Raw genomic sequence first — 20,921 nt, forward strand, 5'->3', positions numbered from 1 at the left:
TAAAACATTTATATAGAAGAGATGTTTGCCCCCTTTTTGACAGCTGTGATGAAGTTTTCATTTGATCAATAAGCCAGAAACTGAACCACATGTGAGAACCACGTTTACCCTTCCAGTGTCCTTGTGATGTTTACAGGATGTTGAATGGGTCTGCAGGGCTGCTCTTTCTTTTGTTGCTTTCGTTTTCTTTATGTCTGTGGCTTTCATCCCAGTGTTTTATATATAAGGTACTTGAGTAAAGTCACATATTATTACATAGCTTTTCTTTTTCTCCCACTCTGTTACATAGGCAGTCCTGGCCAACCAAAATCGACGTGCCCCAGGACCTTGAGGATGACCTCACGGCCACTCCTTTGTCCCACGCAACTGTCCCTCAGTCTCCTGCTCGGGCCACCGACAGTGTCCTCAACGGGCACAGGAGCAAAGGGCTGTGTGACTCTGCCAAGAAGGAGGACCTCCCTGAGCTGGCGGGGCCTGCGCTGTCGTCGGGGCCCCCGGCCGGCCTGAAGGCCGCGGGCAGCGGGCGGAAGTGCCTCTTCCGGGTGGAGGAGGACGAGGAGGAGGACGAGGAGGACAAGAAGCCCATGTCCCTCTCCACCCAGGTGGTGCTGCGCCGCAAGCCGTCCGTGACCAACCGGCTGACGTCCCGCAAGAGCGCGCCGGTGCTCAACCAGATCTTCGAGGAGGGGGAGTCGGATGACGAGTTCGACATGGACGAGAACCTGCCGCCCAAGCTGAGCCGCCTCAAGATGAACATCGCCTCCCCGGGCACGGTGCACAAGCGCTACCACCGCCGGAAAAGTCAGGGCCGCGGCTCCAGCTGCAGCAGCTCGGAGACCAGCGACGACGACTCGGAGAGCCGCCGGCGGCTGGACAAGGACAGCGGCTTCACGTACTCTTGGCACCGCCGGGACAGCAGCGAGGGGCCCCCGGGCAGCGAGGGCGACGGTGGCGGCCAGAGCAAGCCGAGCCGCGGCGGCGGGGGCGCGGACAAGGCCAGCCCCAGCGAGCACAGCGCCGGCGGCGGCGGCCCCACGGGGGGCTCGGGTGGCGCCCCGGGCGGCACGTCGGGAAGCGCGCGCCGCTGCGCCGGGCCCGGCTCGTCCACGTCCACGCAGCTGGCCGCGCGCGGTGCCGGGGAGCTGGTGGAGAGCCTCAAACTCATGGGCCTCTGCCTCGGCTCGCAGCTGCACGGCAGCGCCAAGTACATTCTCGACCCGCAGAGCGGCCTGTCCTTCTCCAGCGTGAAGGTCCAGGAGAAGTCCGCCTGGAAGATGTGCATCGGCTCCGCCGGCGGCGCGGCGCCTGCCCCGGCCGGGGGCGGCATGAAGTTCTTCTCCGACCACGTGGTGGACACCACCGCGGAGTTGGACCGGATAAAGAGCAGGAACCTGAAAAACAACGTGCTCCAGCTACCTCTGTGCGAAAAGACCATCTCTGTGAACATCCAGCGGAACCCCAAGGAGGGGCTGCTGTGCGCCTCCAGCCAGGCCAGCTGCTGCCACGTCATCTGAGCTCGGCGCGCCTCCTGCTCAGAGCGGGCAAGACCGGCTCACTCCACTGGTCCCCTTTCGGTTTTAAAAACTCTGTTAAAGCGGGCAGTTATTTATTACTTTCTCGTTTGTTCGCCTGACGACGTGACAAATGCATGGTCTTTGTGCATGCTGCTAGACACTACTTTTCTTTTCCAGCCGAAAAGTCTCGTGTCATTTTTACATTTATAATTTTAATGTGGATGATCAGGATTAAATTAAAATGTATATTTGGAACCTAATAACCATGGAGCACTTAGAAATTTGATGTTCTGCACTTAACTTAGAGAAAATGCTTTTCCTTGTGAAAAATCTAAATTCCCGCCCCAACCTTCAGTGACATGGAATCTCCGTGCTCTGAGGCACACTCTGGTGTCTGAGACAGAACCAAAGCAATAACCTTGTGACGCCGATAGGCCTGGGGCCCGCGAGCGTGGGGAGCCCAGCCTGCAGGCCCTGTGCAGAGCAGAGTGCAGCGAGCGTCTGCACTGACAACCGTAAAACCATGATTTCAGCATAACCCGCACCTGTTTGTCTTAAGCTATAGTGTGGAAACAGTTTGGGCTGTTAAAATTTAACTGAAAAAGATGTTCTTGTTTTGTAATAGGTGAGATAAAGTACATAGATTTATAAGGCAGCTTCCTCTGTAGTGGTCACAAGCAGACAATCTCATTTTGTAAGGTGATAAAGTGAACTGAAGATGTCTTAACTCGACTTCTAGAGTGTGTGTCTGTCTAACAGAACAAAGGGATGCTTGGTGTAAATTCCCTTGAGGAGGGCATACCCCAGGCTTCCTGGACAACCATGTAGGTAGAAGAAATGCTAGGGCCTAAATAACATGGAAGCAAAGGTGTTGGCAAAGTCAAAACCCCATTAAAAAAAAAAATTGGCATTTGATTTTTAGGACCTTGATAATTAGGTTGTCTGTTGTTAACTTCCATTCTTTTATGTCCTTTAGCTCAAGTACCTATGAAAATTGGCTGATTAAAAAGTATACATAAAAGGTTAAATACACAAACGGCCAACAAAAATGCACAAAGCCTGCTTTGTTTTTTGTTTTTGTTTTTTGCTGGAAGTGTTTTTTACCTTACCTTCCTGCCAAAACAATAATCAAAGAACTCTTGCTTTAAAACTACTCCTGTACAAGACTACTCTTGACCAGATAATCATCTTTCGTGGCTTTTATCTTGTAGGACACAGTTATCATTTTGGGAAGGGGCCAGATGCTACTTTTTCTTGCTGTGCCCAGAGGGTCTTAAAAGCAACGCTTAGTGACATTGGTTATAGGATGTGGCCGGTCCCTCTGGCTTTCTCATGCTCCCCAGCGTCCCGTCCTGTCTGAATGACGGTCGTCTGGTCTGTAGAGTGGACAGAGCCGTGAAGGACCGCATTCCATTGGTCACGGTTTCTCCAAGTGTACACCGACTCTGCTACTTTAGGATTCATGTATTTTACTCAGAACTCTGAATTTCACAGTATGCTTATTAACCTAAGTAAAGATGATACTCAAAATACCTATTTTACTTTCTAGACCTAGACTAGATAACGTTTAAGCTACAGCTCTAGTTCATTGTGATATTTATAATTGAAAGCTATGAGAATAGACGTGTGGGTGAAGCCATAGAACATATTTGCTTGAAATTTCTTGAGCAGGGATCTTACAAAGGGCCAGAAATAAGATGTGTGGTTCACATAGATAGTGAGCGTAACATCTGTATTAAACGTAGGAAAGAAGTTTATAAAGGGCATTGGCAATAAACTCTTTGTTGCAGCTGTTTTCCAAGTAATGTAAATACTTTTTCCTGTGATTATGTATAGCCTTAGAATGGCACCTTTTAACTAACCCATGTGTGTTTGGTTTTCAATCGTTTTTTATATTCAGATGTATATATGGTGCTCACTTCTAGGATCAGCAGTGTTGACCATTTACGCTGCATAGCTGTATCATAGCCTTATTAGTCGTGTGTGGTTGGTTGACCCTCTGGGTAGACAGATGTTAGTCTGAGTGGCGTCTTACTCCTTTGTTCATCAGTGAATGATTGTGCATGTGTTGTATGTCACAGTATGTCGTCACATAAAAGGGAGGGAGCAAATAACCATTACGTTAAGATAATATTGGACCAAACGACTTACTTGCTCTAAACAGTTTCTTGTGCCCCTTAACCTGTCTTCAGAAGTTAGAGTTACAGTAGTGTGTAAATTAAATATTGTGGAAAAACAATTAGTCTTGTATTTTTCTGTATGTGTGTGTATATATATATATACATTATATATATATATAAAATTATGTACTTCTGGCAGTTCTATCTGTATTTAAAGTTGTGACAATCTTGACACCGATTTTAAGAATAGCCGTGAGACTGAATCAAATTAAAGATGTCCCTTCCAAGTTAGGATCGATGTGTGTTAAGAGGGTACAGAATGATCAGCTGATTTTGGCTGGTTGCTTCCACTGCTGGTTGATTTTCCTCATTGTATAAACATTGACAGGTATGTGACAAATGGGAAAAAAAAAGTCCAAATAATAAAGTGGCATATTGGTGTTCAGCAATATAAACTGTGTCCCATGTTCTGTTTCTTCTCATGAACACAGCTGTGTGTAGTCCTGGCCTGGGTTAGACCGACGTTCTACATGCTATGTGCGCGCCTGCTTCGCCAGATGTGACTGAAAAAATGCAATCGCGACTGTTCTCACTTTAAACTCGGGACCACAAGTCTCAGGTGGGTGTCAGGACTGTCCGTTAATTAAACTGTATTTCCCCAATTATCTGCTTTCTTCACTCAACCAGTCACCATCCTCCCGATAAATAAACCAAAGCACTTATAACTGCCCCAAGCTCCCATTTCTGTCTTCCTACCTTGCTGTGTATTCACGTGCCCTGTTCTATCCACTTGCCCTGCTCTTTTTTTCTGGTGGTGTGATTCCAAGTCAGCCCCTGCTCTTGCCCTTGAAGACTTCACAGGTGTCAGGGAGACAGACCCGAGGACCTTGTCATTCTTTTCTTCGCCTTGCACCATCAATCTTTGCTTTTCCATTGGATCGTTCCTAACAGCAAACAACACAAACATGACTTTATTCCCCTTTCTTAGAAGTGTTTCTGTCCTCTCTCTAGCCGTTGTCGCCTTTTTCTCCTTCCTCTTCTTCTCTCTGAACCCTTCCAACGAGGCAGTGCTGCAGTCACCCCACCAAAACTGCTTTGCTCAAGGTCAGCAGTGATCTCTTCCCTCTGCTAAACCCAACAGTCAATTTTTAGAAACAGCTTTGAGATGTAATCCTCACACCACATAATCCACCTATTTACATTTTACAGTTCAGTATATTTTAGTAAATTCAGAGTTGGACAACCATAAACCCAAACAGAAACCTCGTACCCTTTAGTACATTCTCCCTTTATCTTCAACTTCTGCCCAGCCTCGGCCAGACAAACCCTGATCCAGTGGTGAGTTCCAGTCCCACGTTAGCCTTTAATAAGGAATCGTCCTTGCAAACTTTGCATTGCTCAGGACCCGACTTCTCCCTTGCTGCTCTTCAATCCGTTAGCTCCACAGTCTCCCAACTGCTAAACCTGGAATACCACAGGATTCAATTCTGGATCTTTTCTGTATCTACACACAGTCTCCTGATGATCCCATTCAGTCTTTGTGCTGACAGAAAGCCCAAAATATATTTAGCCCCCATATCTCACAGGAACGCCAGATCCCAACTACCCATTTGATTTCTCTCCTTGGATGCGTCTGATAAGCAAGTCAATTTGTACAAGTCCCGAACGCCTTCCTAATCCCCCTCAAACCTTTACCCTCCTAATGCTGCCCATCTCATAAGACAACTTTGAATCTTCATTTGTTCTGCACAAGTCAAATATCTTGGTGTCAACACTCACTCTTTGATCCCAGCATCTAATCCATCAGCACATCTTATTCATCATTCAAATATTGACACCTCACTGCCTCCACTTTTAACATTCTGGTCCATGACACCATCATTACTTGCCTCTTAAAGAGTTTCACCAATTTTGCCCTTGTCTCTTTTCTTCATGCAGCATTGTGAGTGATCCTTCTAAGCGCTAAGTCATGTCATGTTTTAAAAGGGGTTTAATTTCCAAACATTTGAGGATTTTCCACATAAGTTCCTGTTACTAATTTCTAGTTTAATTGTTTTAGTCAGAAGTTGTCCTTTGTGCAACTTAAGGTTTTTTTTATTTACTGAAATTCGTTTTATGGCCCTTACCAATGGCCTGTCTTGGTGAATGCTTATGTGATTACTTGAGAAGTGCTGCTGTTGATGCAGTGTTCCGTATGTTCTGTACGTGTCAGTAATTAAGTTGGTTGGTAATGGTATTCACGTCTTCTGTATCCTTACCGATTTTCTGCCCCATATAAATTACTGAGATAGGAGTGTTGACATCCAACTGCACTTGTGGATTTGCCCATTTCTCCTTTTAATTCTATCAGTTTCATGTTACAAATTTTGAAACTCTGTTGTTAGAGTAAAGATTGTTAAGTCTTCTTGAATTGATCCCTTTCATCATTAGGAAGTGTTCCTCTTTATCCCTAGTAAATAATTCTTTATCCTGGAGTCTGCTTTGTATGATAATGAGAAAGCCGTTCTCTTTTTTCTTTTATACTTATGGGAGTATATTTTATTTTTAGCTCTATATTATTTTTAGCTCTATATGTATCTTTATATTTAAAATGAGAGTTTAGGGGTTTTTTTGGCAGTCCTTTTATAGAAAGCATGTAGCTGGGTCTTGCTTTTCTGTCCAGTCTGCAAGTCTTTGCCTTATATTTAAAGTAGAGGTCCCCAACCCCTGGGCCACAGATGGGTACCAGTCTGTGGTCCTTTAGGAAAAGGGCCACACCAGCAGGTGAGTGGTGAGCAAGCAAGTGTATTTGCTGTATTTATAGCCGCTCCCCATCGCTCACATTACCTCCTGAGCTCCTCCTCTTGTCAGATCAGTGGTGGCCTTAGATTCTCGTAGACTTAGATTCTCGTAGAAGTGTGAACTCTACTGTGAACTGCACACTCAGAGGATCTAGGTTGCGTGCTCCTTATGAGAATCATCATGAAACCATCCCCCCTTAGCCCCCTCACCAATCTTTGGGAAAATTGTCTTCCACGAAACTGGTCCTTGGTACCAAAAAGGTTGGGGACCACTGATTTATTCAGACCAGTTAGTTTTAGTGTAATTGTCAACATAGTTGAGTGTAAATCTATCTTCTAATTGTTTTCTACTTGACTCATCTTTGTTTTTCTCTTATTTACCATCTTCTTTTGGTTTAACTAGCACTTTTTATTGGCTAATTGGCTATGCCTCTCTCCGTTTTTTAGTGGTTGCTGTTGAGGGGGCAGTGTGGGTGTGTATGGTAGACTGATTTTATACAAACGTAATCTACCTTAATGCTCCTTATAGAATATAATGTTACAACTCTACACTTCAATTTTTTTCCTCTTCTTTTGTTGTCATTTTATTTTTATACTTGCACACATGAGTTTGTTTTAGGCAGTTTTCTTTTTAAGAGATGAAATGGGGGGAAAGTCTTTTATTACCAAAATCTTTGTTGATTCCATCACTCTTCATTTTCTTGTAAAAATCTGCATTTTGGTATTTTCCTTCTGCCTGTAGAACTTTAAATTTGTAATATTACAGGTCTGCTGACAATATATTCTGATAGCTTTTGCTTGTCTGAAAACACATTTGTACTTCATTTGTGAAGGATATTTTCATTGGGTATAGAATTCTAGCTTTTTTATTGCAGTGCTAGTCACTATGAATTTCACTTTGTTGAATGCTGGATTTTGTACTCATGTAAAAAGTGCTGGATTTCATTTTGGCATGGGGTTATTTGCAGTTGTTCTAGTTTGGGTCTTGCTTTTAAAGTGTTAGGACAGATCCAGAGAGGTCTTTTAGGACTGACTTGCCCATGACGGAGGCACTGCCCTTGTAAGCAGTCCACCAAAGTCTTTCCACTCTGTCTGGGGCAGCAGGAGTTCTTCCCAGCTTCGCGTAAGTTCTCAGTGTCAGTCAGTCTCCTGCCTTCCTGGGGCTTCTTTCTCCAGCTTCAGGTAATTTTCTACCTGAAAATGTGTATTGATCAGCACTCAATCTTAGGCCACAGTTTCTGGTGCACAAGGCTTGCTCTTTGTGCCAGGGATACGCCAGACTTCAGGCCCCCTCTGCCCTGCAGTCCAGCAGGGATTGGGTCCCTCAGAGTTGTGGGCCTGGCAAGGGATAGTTGAGAAGGGGATGTGGGATCTGGTCTTTCTGGAGCTAATAGAAGCCAGGTGCATTGTGACTGCTGGGGAGTCACTTGTACTCCGGACATCTCTCTCCCAGCAGAGTGCCAAAGGTTGGCAAGTAAGAAGAGGAACAAACTGGAATCTTGGTCCTTGTGAGTTCATGATGCCCTTGGGGAAGAAACAGGGCTTCCAGTTAGCAGCAGACGCCCATCTGAGATGGTGACGGGTCCCAGGGCGCTGCTGGGAGGTGCTCCTGGGAGTTCCAGGAACGGGGGAGTCAGGGAGGGGGTACGGGAGGCAGAGGGGAGGAGGGTGGGGAGTGCAGAAGCGGAGCTGGGCAGGATTCGAGCCCAGAGTTCCTGTGCGAGCCACGGGGGAGAGAACAACCCACTGTTCTTCTTGACTGCGTTATCCCTTCACAGAGACTCCAGAATTTGTGGATTGGGAGCCTGGAAGAATCAGAGGACCTGGGGGCATGGCTAGAAAGAGCGTTGCTGGGTGGAACAGCAGCATTAGGGTGGGAAGAAGGCAGAGTCAGCGTCCCACTGTCACTCCGGGAACCCTGCTCAGAAGGGCCCTGTCTCGGTTTAATGCTCTCCTCTTAGTTTGTTGTTCTGAGATTCTTGAAACTTTTTAAGAGGGGCTGTGCATTCATTTTGCCCTGGGCCCTGCAGGTTATGCACCAGGCTGAGGGGTTAGGTCTGTATTCTGCAGGTGTGAAGGAGGTGGTCTCAGCCGTGAGGATGGGAGGCTTTGGCGAGAGCACAGGCCCAGAGAGAGCAGCCAAGGCTAGAGGCAGAAGCCTGGGGGCTGCCCCCCATGTGGGGCTGAGAGGAAGCCTGAGGACGCCAGGAGTGGAGCCGCAGAGCGGGAGAGCAGCAGGCGAGCGCTGAGGCCGCGGCCAGGTGCTGGGGTGAGCGGGGCGAGCAGCGGGGCTGCCCGAGGCGGCGGGGCAGAGCTGGCCGGGGAGGCAGTGTGTGGGCGTTACTCGGCGCGCCCCCAGAAAGGGAGGGGCAGGCCGGCCGTGGGGACATGTTCTGGAAGGCATGGGGTCTGCCTGTGGGCACAGCGCTGATCTCACCCCGGAGCTCGCCCCAGGGCACCTCCTGCTTGGGGAGAGATGAGACGGTGGTTGACCTCTGACCTTCTAGAAGGCTGGGCAAAGCCCTATTAAACCTGTGGGCTCTGGGCTCCACTGTGAACCACACTATAGCTCTTACATGGCAGATTTCTGTGCATCTCATCACCTTTCTAACTCCTGAACTGTTCCAAATTCGGTGACACATCTGGTCCTGAGGGCAGCACGTTACCCTCGTGAAGAGAAGGATCTAGACGCAGGGTGAGACCTGGTCTCGCAGCGTGTCCTGGGGGTTCCAGCGGCTGAGGCTCCCCTGGGACCCGCCACCTGGGAACAGGCTGGGCTGAGGAGCGGGGTCTGGGCCCCGGGAAGCTTGTGGTGTGTTAAGCGGCACCTTGTTTTGGGCTCGTGTTCTGGGGCTGGAGGGGCAGCGGCCGCTGTCATTGGCTCTTCAGCCTCCCTTAGGGTGGAAGCCCTTGTTTTCTATGTTTATGGCCAGACAGCTATGTAAAGGGCAGCGTGGATCTGTGTCTGCACCATGATTTTCCTGGTACTGAGCAAATGACAGTCTTCACACCTGGGGCCGGCCATGCCGGCCTGTGCCTGTGCTGGGGGCGGGGGTGCCGTGCCCCCCCGGAGCGTCAGCAGACCGGACTTAGCTGGCTGTGCCTTCCCCGCGTCCTCCCACAGGAGGTGATAGGTAGTGGCAGGAGCTGTGTTCTCCTGTCCCTGGGGGAGTCCGCCAGCACCCAGGAAGGTCTGGAGAGGAGGCCACACGTACGTGGTCCTCGTGATCTGCGCCGCAGCTCAAGGAAAGCCACCACCGTCCCTCTTCTCGGTCAGTTGACGGCTGAGACTCACAGACCCCTGAGCAGGGAGCCCAGTGCCCCCTCCCTCCCGCAGAATGCGGCTCCGCCTCTCACCCGCCCAGTTAGCCAGGGGCTTCCTGAGGGGTTGTGGGGGGCGTGGGTCATCAGTGATGGAAAGCGGACTGGAAAGTCTCTTTGGTCAGAGAGTTCCAGACCAAACTGCCAAAACCCCGTTGCTCAGGCCTGGGTGGTGGCGCCAAGCGTCGCACTGATCAGGGTGCAGGTTCTCTTGGGGGGTCTGCAGCTACACGCTGCGGCCCAGCTGCTGCCGCCGGTCACACTGCCCCCCCCAGGTGCCGGCCTTGGCTGGGGCTCCTCCTGACTTGACTCTCAGAAAGCTGGGATGAGCAGCGTGCCACACCCTCCCCCAGCACCTACCTCTGCAGCCAGCAGAGACCACACACAGGCCTCTGGTTAGGCCGGGGGGAAGGCTGGCGCCCCGAGGCTGACGGAGAGGCCCGAGGACCCAGCCGCCCCCACGGAGGGGCCACGGCTTCCCTCCAGTCCCTGGCGGCCCCAGCTTCTGTCAGGCCCCTTCTCTTCAGGCCACCCTAGGGTGGGGCACGGGGACGGGGCCCGTGCTTGGGCCTGGCTGAGCAGCTCACAGCTCACCGTTGCTGTCCTTGCGGGGCCGGGAGTAAACCTGGGTGAGGAGGCGTCTGGGGCCCAGGGTTCCCGTTCTTGTTGGTCGTTTCCTGCTGGAAGCGGGGCTGGAGCTCAGGGTCAGGATCGAGGAGAGAGCTGGGCTGTGCGCCGTCCTGGCCACGCCGCTGAGGTCGGGGAGGTCACCAAGGTCCCTGTGGCTCAGCTTCGTCTATAAAACAGGCGGGAGGAGAAACCGGAGCTTGGCGGGCATACCGAGGGCGGCAGGGGCTCCAGGCTGCCAGCCTCACGGGAGGGCTCGGCATGCCTAACCGTTTGCTTCTGGTTTCGTGCCTAAAACCAGAGGACACAGATTTGTTCTCAGGTCTGAGCTGCTGGTGGGGAGTGAGGGAGTGTGGCCACCAGCGGGGAGGGAGCGGGCCACTACCTGCCCCCACCCCACCCAGGCCTGACCGTGGAGAGCAAGGCGGCGCCCATCGGTCGCTGTTGGCCCGGCCCCAGCAGGTGTCGGCGGCAGAACTGAGCGTCCTGCTGGTGGCGTGAGAGGGGGCAGCTTGGCTGAGCGGTGAATCCGGCAGGGCCCACTGGCAGCGTGCGGACTTGGGGAGTCTGGACCTCACACCCGAGGGAGGCAGGTGGAGGGAGGCAGTCAGGGGAGGCTGTGGGCTCCGCCTGGTCTCCAGGGGCCTCCATGCGGCTGCGCCCGCCTTGCTTGGCTCAGACCCCCCCAACAGGGAGTGGACGGCGTCACCTCTGTCCGGGGCTCCTCCCCGGGGACCTGCCCACGCAGAGCCGTCTGGTGACCTGGCTTGGGTCCGGAGACCCCAGGTCACTGCTGTGTGGATGAGGCCTCGCACGCCCTCTGAGAACCGAGGGGGCTGTGTGCCCAGGGGGCTCCGCACTCCATCCGCCTGCTCCCTGCTTGGTCCGGACACACTGTTGGGGTCTCCTCCCAGCACTGTTTCTTTATGGGTTCGGCTCCACCTCGGGGGGTCTTCTCTGTTTCAGGCAGGCGATGCCTCAGCTCCTGTCAGCCCTGTGGGAAAAGGCGGGCTAGGAGAAGCGGGAGGGGGCGCTCACCGTGGGTGTCGGGGAGGACAGGGGCACGGGGGACGACCTGTGGGTCACCCCAGGGGCCGGAAGCAGCAGAGCCGGGCGGGGGGAGCACGAGGGTCCCAGGGCTAGCAGGGCGGGGGGCTGGGTCTGAGGCTGGCCTGGGGCTCATGGGGTGAGGCCGGGAGGAGGGGACGGGAGGGGGCCGAGCTGGGAGGAGACAGAGCTCGGGGGCGAGGGGTCGTCCGCGTCACACACGTGAGCCCGGTGTGCTGCGGGACAGGGTCCCCCGGGTCTGTCTCAGGTCAGTTACGGTGACGACCATCACCTGTGAGGCACCGTGGTCTGTTCCAGCCCTGCTCCTGGCCGCCTGCCAGGAGCCGGATGCCACCCTCTCTGAGCACAGGACGCAGACGAGTTGCGGGGCCTGGCGGGCCCACGCGGATCCGCTTCCTGCCAGCCCCGTGGACACCACTGGAGCGGCTCCCAGGCCCATCCTCTCCGCAGCCCCGGAACGCGCCCCAGTGGAGGTAGGTCCTGTGCGTCCAGGCTGCCCCCCGGGTCCCCTGTGCCCCGAGCAGGACTGCCTTAGTGCTGGCTGAGAGATGGGTTCTGCCAGGTCAGGCTGAGGAAGGGCAGGGCAGGGCAGGCTTCTGGGAAGGACAGTCGCGTGCAGGGAGCCTGGGTCCACGCTGATGTGGGGCGGGGAGGGCCGCCAGGAGCAGCTGGGAGCCCGCAGGTGGGAGATGAGCCCATGGGGTCCACACCCCGAACCCCCCACCCAACTGTGCTCATGTGACTGTCCCCAAAGCCCACTCTGGGGGAGATGGAGTTGGGTCCAAGGACCCACCTGAACTTTCTCCTTTCCCAGGAAACACGGGGCACCCTGGCTGGTACTGTGGGGCGGCTCTGGGGAGCTCAGGACTGGAGTGGAAGCTACCAGTCCCTGGTGTTCTGACCCGGGAGCGTGTTCTAGAAAGCATCCACCAGGGAGGACTTGTGCTGTGGAGGGGGCTGAGCCCAGGTTGGGCAGGGCAAGGCTGACCACGGGGGTCCACACTGGTAAAGGTGGGCTGGCAGGACCCCCAGAACAGCCACACAGGGCAGACAGGAGAGTCAGGCTTCCAAAAACCCGTGTGAAGCAGGTCTGCTGCAGCCACCCCCGTCTGGATGAGAAGGTGGGGATCGAGGGGCCGGGCCCCGGAAGGAGGGAGACTGGTTGAGACCGCCTACCCTCCCCGTCTTCCCCTGACCGGTGGCAGCGCCCAGCTTCCCACAGGAAGGTCCCGCTGGCCACGATGCCCGGCTTCGCAGGCCCCGTGGGGCAGGGCTGGCTGGGCCCTGGGGTGGTTTGAGCAGCCGTTGGTGGGAAAGGAAGCCAAGGCGGGCTGGGGACCGCTGCGCCTGTGAGGGCACCACAGCTCCTCGGGCACCCCGCACCCCCACCCAGCTGTGTCCCAAGCACCCGGGGCTTCCGCAGGCTCTAGCAGAGGCCCAGCCTCCAGGCGGGCCCGGCCCGTGGCTCCCCTCAGGGCCCCCCATTCCACGACCGGGTGCAAAGCGGGGGGGCTGCTCTGTCTACACACACGGAAGGAGACGTCAGACGTGCATGGGGCCTTTAATAGCTCGGTGGGCAGTTTCTGTCGATGAAGGTTTGTGAACTTATTGCAGGACAGAGCCAGGAGTGTGGAAACGCCGTCTCACTGGTGCCTGTTCTCCCAGCGGGGGCTCGGCTGGATGCCACCCCCATCGGCCAACAGTCACCCTGAGGATGGTGTGCGGAGCTGGTGGCTGGTCCATATGCGAGGCTGGGCCCTGGTGGCTCTGGAGCAAGGTCAGGCGGCCGGAGTGGGTGTGGGGCTCGGGCAGGAGCCTGGAAGTGGGCCCACCCTCAGGGCACCTTCTCCTTCCCGCCTTCCCTGCACTCCTCTTTCAGGTTCTCGGCTGTGAGCTTCATCTGCTGTTGAGAGAACAGGACATGGTGAGCCCCGCGAGCCTGGGTGGAGGCCCTCAGGGTGCCCCCCAGCGCACACTCCGTGGGAGACGCCTGGCACTGCTCCTTCAGGTCCGGGGACGCACACTTGGAACTGAGGAGCCGGGACCACTGACGCGGCCCGAGGCGTCCCGCGAGTCCGGAGCCTGTTTCTGACCCAGAGGAGGGGGAAACGGTAGGTGTGGGTGGAATGTGTGTGTGCGCCCAGCTCAGCGGGGCTTTTACAGACACTGAAGTGAGAAGCAGCTGGCACCTCCTCCCCCCTGGACCTCCAGGAGAAGGCGGGGAACCACGGGCTGGGGGCTGGAGCCTGATGTGGGGCCAAGTCCGTGCTCTGCCCCTGCACACTGAGTGACCTCGGAAGTGTGGCCGCTGAGCCTCGTGTCACACACGCTCCGTGGGTGAGAGGTGCACACCCTGCAGGCTGATGCTGGGGTGACCACCCCTGAAGCCCCTGGCCCAGAGCAGAGGCCCCAGAAGAGCGGACGTCTCACCAGCCCTCTGTCCCAACAGCCACATCCAGGAGCATCGGGGACACCCTGTGAAGGCTCAGAGGGACGTGTCCGAGGAAGGGGCCTGCACCCAGGACCACGGCCTGTGAGGAGGGAGCGTTCCGGCTCCAGTCCTGGGGCCCCACCCGGCCGTGGGGCCTGGACGCCTCTGCCGTGGGCGCTGGAAACGTGAGCATAGCTCTGCACGGTTGACTGAACCAGTTACGCCTTTGGAATCTGACTTCACACACACACAGATTTTTGATAATAACTTATCTGAGCACAAACACGGCTGGGGCCTGGGAGCCCTGATGCCACACGTCTGGACACGACGCACACTCCCTCTGCTTTTGGGGAGGAGACCCCTCTGCAGACAGTAAGTCAGAGTCTGTGTCTCCAGCTCCGCTCTGAAGGCCCCTCTAGATCGCCAGTAACTCAGGAGGCCCCCTTCACTCCAGACAGTCCTCATCTCTCTTGCCCTGGGTTTAGGAGACCTTTCAAATGTCTTTTCATGAGAGAGAAAAAGGGGTTGGGGGACAGAATTTGACGAGTAGCCATCAGAAATTAAAATCTAAACTGATGAGGATAAAATATTCCCAGGTTTCTCACAGAATCATACAGCCAGGAGTCCTCCTCCACATGGGAAGGAAAATCATAATGAGGTGTTTTTTTTTTAAAGTCTTTATCGAGTTTGTTACAATACTGCTCCTGTTTCTATGTTATGGTTTTTTGGCCAAAAGACATGTGACCTTAGCTCCCTGACCAGGGATTGAACCTGCATGCCCTGTCCTGGAAGGCGAAGTCTTACCCACTGGACTGCCAGGGAAATCTCCACAATGGGTTTTAATGAAACGAGTTTTGATTGAAAGGCGCCTCTGAGGTTCCCCTTCAGGTGCAGACAGCAGCCCCCATCTGTGTGTGTGGCTGGGGATAAGCCCTCTCCCCTGAACAACCCTGCTGCAAGTGACCTGATTCCGGAGATGCCTTTTTCCAGCTCCAAGGCCTGGGAAGAGACTCTGAACCCACCGGGCTGGGTGACCCCCACCTGCAGTGCCTGGCCTGCTGAGGGCAGCTCCTGAGGGCAGGGTCCACACTGGGCTGCGTGGCTGGATCAAGGGTAGGGACCTCAGCTGGGACCCTCCATCCCCTCGGCCCCTGGGTTGGGCCAGCCCTCCCCCGACCTGGCTCCCACCCCAGGTCCCGCAGGGCTCCATCTATCTCATGGGCTTTGTGATCCCCAAAGGCCACATTGCCCGTGGTGGGTGAGGAGCTGGGGCTCAGCCTGTCTCCCCTTTGTCTTCCACACCCCCAGCTGGATATGCTGAGCAGAGAGTAGGACCAGACCTTAAGACCCTAAAGACAAACCAAAGAGGAAACACACTGCCACAGCCCGCCTGCCCAAGGTGAAGCGTTAAACCGCGTGAGAGGTCAGTGAGCGACGCGCCGGCCTTTCCTGCACAATCGGGGCAGGTCTCCACGGCTGCTGCCTGAGAGATGGGGTTAGAGGCCACGTGGCCTTGAGACGGCTCCCCCGGGTCACCCAGTTGCTCTCACTGCTCACAGGTCTGCATCCCCTCACAGTGTGCGGTCACGGAACTCCTAATGAAACTGCCCACTTCCTCCTCGCCTTCCAGCGAAATGGGTGGCTTTAGCAGAACTAACTCTAGAAGCATAAAAGTTCTGATCTGAAGGAACCTTGATGATTATTTGGTGCTGTGGTCCCTGGACCTTGTTAAATGCATACTCAGTCCCTCCCTGAGATGATAAAATGCCATCATGATGGTTTGTAGAGGGAGCCAGGACTCTCTGAACTTTACCAGGCCCTCCAAGTTCCTCCATGGACAAACCCAGGCCTGGCAGTCTGATTTGTGGTCTGCCATCTTTTACCAGAAAGCAAACTGGGTCACTGGGCAGGTCCAGACCACAGTCCATGCTGAGAGTGCTGGGGTGGACCCCACAGCACCCCAGCCTGCCTCCTGCAGCTCAGCTGTTTGGTGAGGGCGCTTCAGCTGCCCTGCTGAAGAGGGTGGGGTGGGAAGGAGCAACCTCATTCCCTTAAAAAAATAGATGGCTTCTTTGGGGATTCTTTAGAATCAAAACCTTTAAAAATATAAGCAGGGTAATAGTGCTGACTTCTTCCCCATTAAGAAGCATCAGAATGAAGAGCAAACGAAAATTTCCTCAACTCACAAGTCATTAAAACACTCATGGTTCCAAATTATTCTTTAAAAAGCACAGATTGATTTTTGGCATCATTATTAGCAATGATTATACAAGCAGACCTGTTACTGTGCTTCGCAGGTACTGGTTTTTGGTTTTTTTTTTTTTTTAAACACACTGAAGGTTTGTGGGCAGTCCTGTGTTGAATGAACACTTCTGTGATGGCATTTCTTGAACAGCATTATTTTTTAAGGTTATGTACATTGTTTTTTTTAAGACATACTGCAATTGCACTTAATAGACTACACTGCAGTGTAAACATTACTTTTATATACAGGAGAAAAAGAAAAATTCACAACTTGCTTTACTGCAGTGGTCTGGAACCAAACCCGCAGTATCTCGGAGGTCTGCCCCTTAACAGGAACCGCCTCACTAAGCGTGTTGGCCAAATGTGCGGCTTCACCTGAGACACGGTGAGTGACAGGACCCCTTTCCCTGCGGAGAAGTAGAGAAGTGCTGTCCGAGACCTGCGCTGCTCCGCACGTCCGCAGACACGGCCTTCCCCTCCCAGATACGTGGCTGCAGACTCCCTCACTGAGCCCACCGTCACTTTCGGGATCCTTCTCTTCACCTGACTCGGGAAGTCAGTTTGGTAGCAGCTGCTCTGTTACCCCTTCCCCCAGAAGGACCCTGCGTGTTCCTCTCCCCCGAATGCTGCAGGGCACCACCCCTGCTTCCCCTGCCCCGTCCATTCTGATTTAATGGGGGGCATGGGGGTTAGGAAGGCTCCCCTGGGTGATTTTCTCGTGCAGCTGGGGTGGAGAAGCACTACCTGGAAAGAAGCCACTTGGGCAGGTAAGGTGGGGGGGTGTGAAGCGGGCAGGAGGGGAGCAGGACCGGGGCCTCCGTTGTCCACAGCTCTGCCCATGTCACTAGCTTGAGATCGTGCAGTTAGACTCAGGACAGACTAAGCAAGGGTCTGCTGTTCAGTGAAGAAAGGAAGTAGAGAGCAGGCCTTCTGACGTACCTGTTTTCACAAAGGTGAGCTTTGTCTGAGAGACCTAGAGACAAGTCCCTCCAACGAGCAGCACCTCCAGTCTTCCCGCTCAGCCCCAAACCCGAGACGTCACCACGGATGGCTCCCTGCCCCTCCCCGTCAGGCCCGGTGGCCTCCGCCTGCCACGAACACCGCCTCCTCCCACTTCAGGACTGTTGCCCCTCCTGCCCTGAAACCACCTCCCAGAAGCCCCCACCCGTCTCCAAAGGCAACCCGAGCCATGTTTAGAACAGGGGGCCAGAAACATGCCACTTGAGGGGCTTCCCGAAGACTCGGGGCTAAGACTCAAGTCCCCCTTTTCTCTCTCTCATCCTGCAGCCTTGGCTCTGCTCCCCAAGCACCAGCTCCTTCCCCGTCTGCCTCACCCGCCCTGCCACTGAGCTCTGCCCTTCAGCCTGGCTCCTCCCGGAACACTCAGCCCGGAGGACGCGTCTCCATCATGTCCCCCTCTCCTGTAACTCCTGGACTGTCGGGTTCTCTGTTTTCTGTGGAATGTCCAGCGTCTCCTCTCCTGACTCCACCCCAGGGCCTGCAGGAGCCCGAGAGAGGACAGCGAGAACAACAGGGGTAAGTGAGACACCCACCTTCCCAAAGTTCGCATCATTTTCTGAACCCAGCCACATGTCTGGGACCTCAGAGCACACGCCATGACACGGGCTGTACGTCAAGTGCCAGGACGTCAGAGTACAGCTGGTGGCCTGGCCTGGTAACCGTGCAGACCTGGGTCCAGCCACGCAGGTTCTCTCCTGGTGGGGACAGGTCTGTCAGCTCCCTAAGCCTTCAGGGCCGGCTCTGGTGAAGGGAAGGGGGATCTGCAGATAGAGCTGGGGGAAAGAGGATAATGGGAAAGTCGCCTGATATCAGCTTGGTCCCTGCTGGAAGCCAAGAAAGTCCAAACCCAGCTCCCCCACCCAGTGAGGTGTGGTGTCCACAAGTTCAGTAACTGCATGAGCTGACCCTAAGTGTCAGTTTGACTTAAAACTAATGTCTACTTAAATCGTTTGGAAGGAGGCGATTGAGGTGGTGAAGTAGAAGAATGCAGAGTTCACTCCACCCACAAATACATCAAAACTACACTTAAAACTGGAACAATTTTCACAGAACACCAGCTGAGAGCAGGCAGATCTCAAATACCCAGTGCTGAAAGAAAGACCCCCATGTAACCTGGTAAGACTAAAGGAAAAAACCGGGGCAGGGAGAATGCAGGTGGGGCCTGCGCCCCAAGGGAGGGAGCTGTGGAAGAGGACAGGCTTCCTCACCTCGGGACCCTCCCATGCCAGGACAGAGGGGAGGCTGCAGGGGCCTGGACTTTGCCCACGAGGAATGTGCACTGGCTGCCAGCAGAGAGAGGAACCGAAACTCCCAGCAGCCGCATCCCCGCACTCCCCAGCCCAAGACCCACGCCTGCTGTTGGGCAGTGCCTGGGACTGAAGCTCGGGCGGACACACCCGAGGCGGGGATTTGGTCTGGTGGTGTGGTCCAGAGTGCGGGTCTGCCCTGCAAGCCTTGTTGTCAGCGTGCTCACGATGAGTGTTAGCATGCCAGAGGCAGGTGGAGCGGACGCACAGACGGGGTCAGTCTTGTGGCTGTGCGTGCTGGGTGGCGGGCAGCGTCTCAGAGTTGCCTCTCCCAGCGGGAGCGCTTCAGTCCCACCTCCCTCTCGCTGCAGCTCAGAACCGGGTCTGGGGGCTTCTACTCCAACAACTGGGGAGCAAACCCTAACCCCCAACGGGGCAGTGACCAGCACAGAGCAAAGAGAAGGCCCTGATCATCACAGCACCAGGCACACCCCACCCCCCATCAAGGGGACAGTGGCCAGCATAGCCTGCGCCAAAGCCACAGCTGGTGTCCACAACAAATACAGCCTTTGCACCAGAAATACTAGTGTGACATAGTTCTACAGAGGGGTGGTCCCACATAAACATGGTCTTTCAGGACCATAGTACATCACTGTTTCTCCTAAATTTATAAAGAAAAAGAAATACATATAAAATGAAAAAGTAGAGGAACTACTCCTGCTTAAGAGAAATTCGCTGAAAGAACAAACAGACCTTTCCAGTCTAGCAGGCCCCCAAGTTCAAAAGGGAGGTAATAAAAATGCTGAAGTAATTAAGAAGGCTATCAGTAGAAATGTAGATCCTGTAACAAGGAACTAGAAACCATAAGGAAGAGCCAGTCAAAATCAGACAACTCAGCTGCCAAGGTTAAAAACCAGCAAACTAAGTAATTCAGAAGAACCAATAAGTGACCTGTAACAGAAATCACCCAATCAGAACAGCAGACAAAGACAGATGAAAAAAATGAAAGAAACACATTAGGTATATAAGATAATACTAAAGCATGCCAACCTATGCATTATAGGAATTTCAGGAGGAAGAGAAAGGGAAAAGTGGATCAAAAATATATTTGAAGAAATTACGGCTGAAAACTTCCCAAACCTGAAGAAGGGAAAAAGGTATCCAGGTGAAAGAAACAGAGTCCCAAACAGGATGAATCCATACGGACCCACACCAAGATGTGTCATAATGAAAATGCCAAAAGTTAAACAGGATTTTAAAGGCAGCAAGAGAAAAAGGTCAGTTACAAGGGAGCCCCCATAAGGCCACCAGCTAATTTCTCTGCAGAAGCGCTGAATGTGTCTTACCACTCTCTGGCCTGCAAAGTCCTGAAAGGGAAAACTCTGCAACCTAGGACACTATTCAGAAAGATAATCATTTAGAACAAAAGGAGAGGGAAAGAATTTCTCAGACAAGCAAAAACTGCAAGGATACAGCAATACTAAGCCTATCCTAAAGGAAACACTGAAAGGTGTTCTCTAAATAGAAAATAAGCAAGAACTTATAGGAAAGGGAAAGTCACATTAGGAAAGGCAGATACATAAAAGGATTGAAGATCAGTTAAATAAGTCAGCATATAATCAATTTCACACACAAAAAATCTATCAACTACAAGATGTAATTTTGTGATTTTTTGTGATTCATCAGAATCACAAAATGTGGAGGAGGGGAGTAGGAAAATGTGCATCTTTTACAATGTAAATGCACATGGACTATCAGTCCAAAGCAAGCAGACATGATAATAAATGAGATAATTAATGAATTTGAAAACCAGGGCAACCACAAATCAAAAACATACACTAGACTCACAAAAATCATTAAGAACTCAAGCATAATACAAAAGAAAATTATCAAGCCACAAAGGGAAGAAAAGAACAAAGAAGAAATATAAAATCAACGGGAAAACAAGGTTTAAAATGTCAACAAATACAGACCCATCAATAAATACTCTTATATGTCAGTGGACGAAATGCTTTGATCAAAAGACACAGAGTGACAGACTGAATAATGAAACAAGAACCTACAAGGTGCTGCTACAGGAGGCCCACTTTAGAACGGAAGACACACAGATTAAAAGTGAGGGTGTCTTCTTCAGAGAAATGTCTATTTAGGCCCATTTTTTTCATTGGGTTGTTTGGTTTTTTTGATACTGAATTGCATGAGCTGTTTGTATGTTTTGCATATTAATCCTTGTTGGTTGCTTCATTTGCAAATATTTCTCCAAAGAAGACATACAGATGGCCAATAAACACATGAAAAGATGCTCAACATCACTAATTGTTAGAGAAATGCAAATCAAAACTAAATCACCTCACATCAGTCAGAATGGCCATCATAAAAAAAAAAAATCTACAAACAATAAATGCTGGAGAAGATATAGAGAAAAGGAAACCCTCCTACACTGTTTATACCAATTTACATCCCTACTATCACTACATAGAACAGTATGGGAGTTCCTCAAACTAAAAACAGAACTACCATATGACCCAGAAGTCCTATTCCCAGGCATA

At 52.7% G+C, this 20,921-nt stretch overlaps 3 protein-coding genes and 1 long non-coding RNA gene across 15 annotated transcripts in view; 2 read left to right on the top strand and 2 right to left on the bottom strand.

Moving 5' to 3' along the window:
- The window catches only part of SNRK (SNF related kinase), a 66,416-nt gene extending 62,327 nt beyond the window's left edge, over nucleotides 1-4,089 (top strand). For all 7 annotated transcript variants that reach the window (XM_043885549.1, XM_043885551.1, XM_043885556.1 and 4 more), the window contains one exon: nucleotides 290-4,089. In XM_043885549.1, coding sequence (XP_043741484.1) covers nucleotides 290-1,514 — 1,225 coding nt within the window. In that variant the 3' untranslated portion in view covers nucleotides 1,515-4,089. The remainder of the gene's footprint in view (nucleotides 1-289) is intronic.
- LOC122683269 lies at nucleotides 1,709-13,173 on the bottom strand. Its single transcript, XM_043886966.1, has 3 exons — nucleotides 13,078-13,173; nucleotides 11,702-12,856; nucleotides 1,709-11,356 (listed from the first exon to the last, which is right to left on the bottom strand). The coding sequence occupies exons 1-3, from the start codon at nucleotides 13,171-13,173 to the stop codon at nucleotides 11,351-11,353; spliced, it is 1,257 nt and encodes a 418-aa protein (XP_043742901.1). The 3' UTR covers nucleotides 1,709-11,350.
- Nucleotides 12,976-20,921, bottom strand: part of ANO10 (anoctamin 10) — a 260,256-nt gene continuing 252,310 nt past the window's right edge. For all 5 annotated transcript variants that reach the window (XR_006337438.1, XM_043885560.1, XM_043885559.1 and 2 more), the window contains one exon: nucleotides 12,976-13,333. Coding sequence is in view for 4 of the 5 variants with exons in the window: in XM_043885560.1 (XP_043741495.1) it covers nucleotides 13,265-13,333 (69 nt within the window). In the remaining variant the exon portion in view is untranslated. The remainder of the gene's footprint in view (nucleotides 13,334-20,921) is intronic.
- Nucleotides 13,333-19,875, top strand: LOC122682616. Of its 2 annotated transcripts, none has more exons than XR_006337439.1 (4): nucleotides 13,333-13,541; nucleotides 13,880-14,233; nucleotides 14,852-14,974; nucleotides 15,170-19,875. It is a non-coding gene; the product is annotated as an uncharacterized LOC122682616 (long non-coding RNA). The 2 variants fall into 2 exon arrangements; XR_006337440.1 differs by having other exon boundaries at nucleotides 13,880-14,046.

The sequence above is a fragment of the Cervus elaphus genome, chromosome 24 (genome assembly GCF_910594005.1).
Source record: "Cervus elaphus chromosome 24, mCerEla1.1, whole genome shotgun sequence".
NCBI lineage: Eukaryota > Metazoa > Chordata > Mammalia > Artiodactyla > Cervidae > Cervus > Cervus elaphus.

Excerpts from the sequence above, each read along its gene's own strand:
- LOC122683269 (XM_043886966.1), bottom strand. The coding sequence starts at position 13,173 with ATGGACCAGCCACCAGCTCCGCACACCATCCTCAGGGTGACTGTTGGC. Across the intron at positions 12,857-13,077 it reads CGCTGGGAGAACAGGCACCA|AGCCTGCGGAAGCCCCGGGT; the intron begins GTGAGACGGCGT and ends GGCCTCTGCTAG.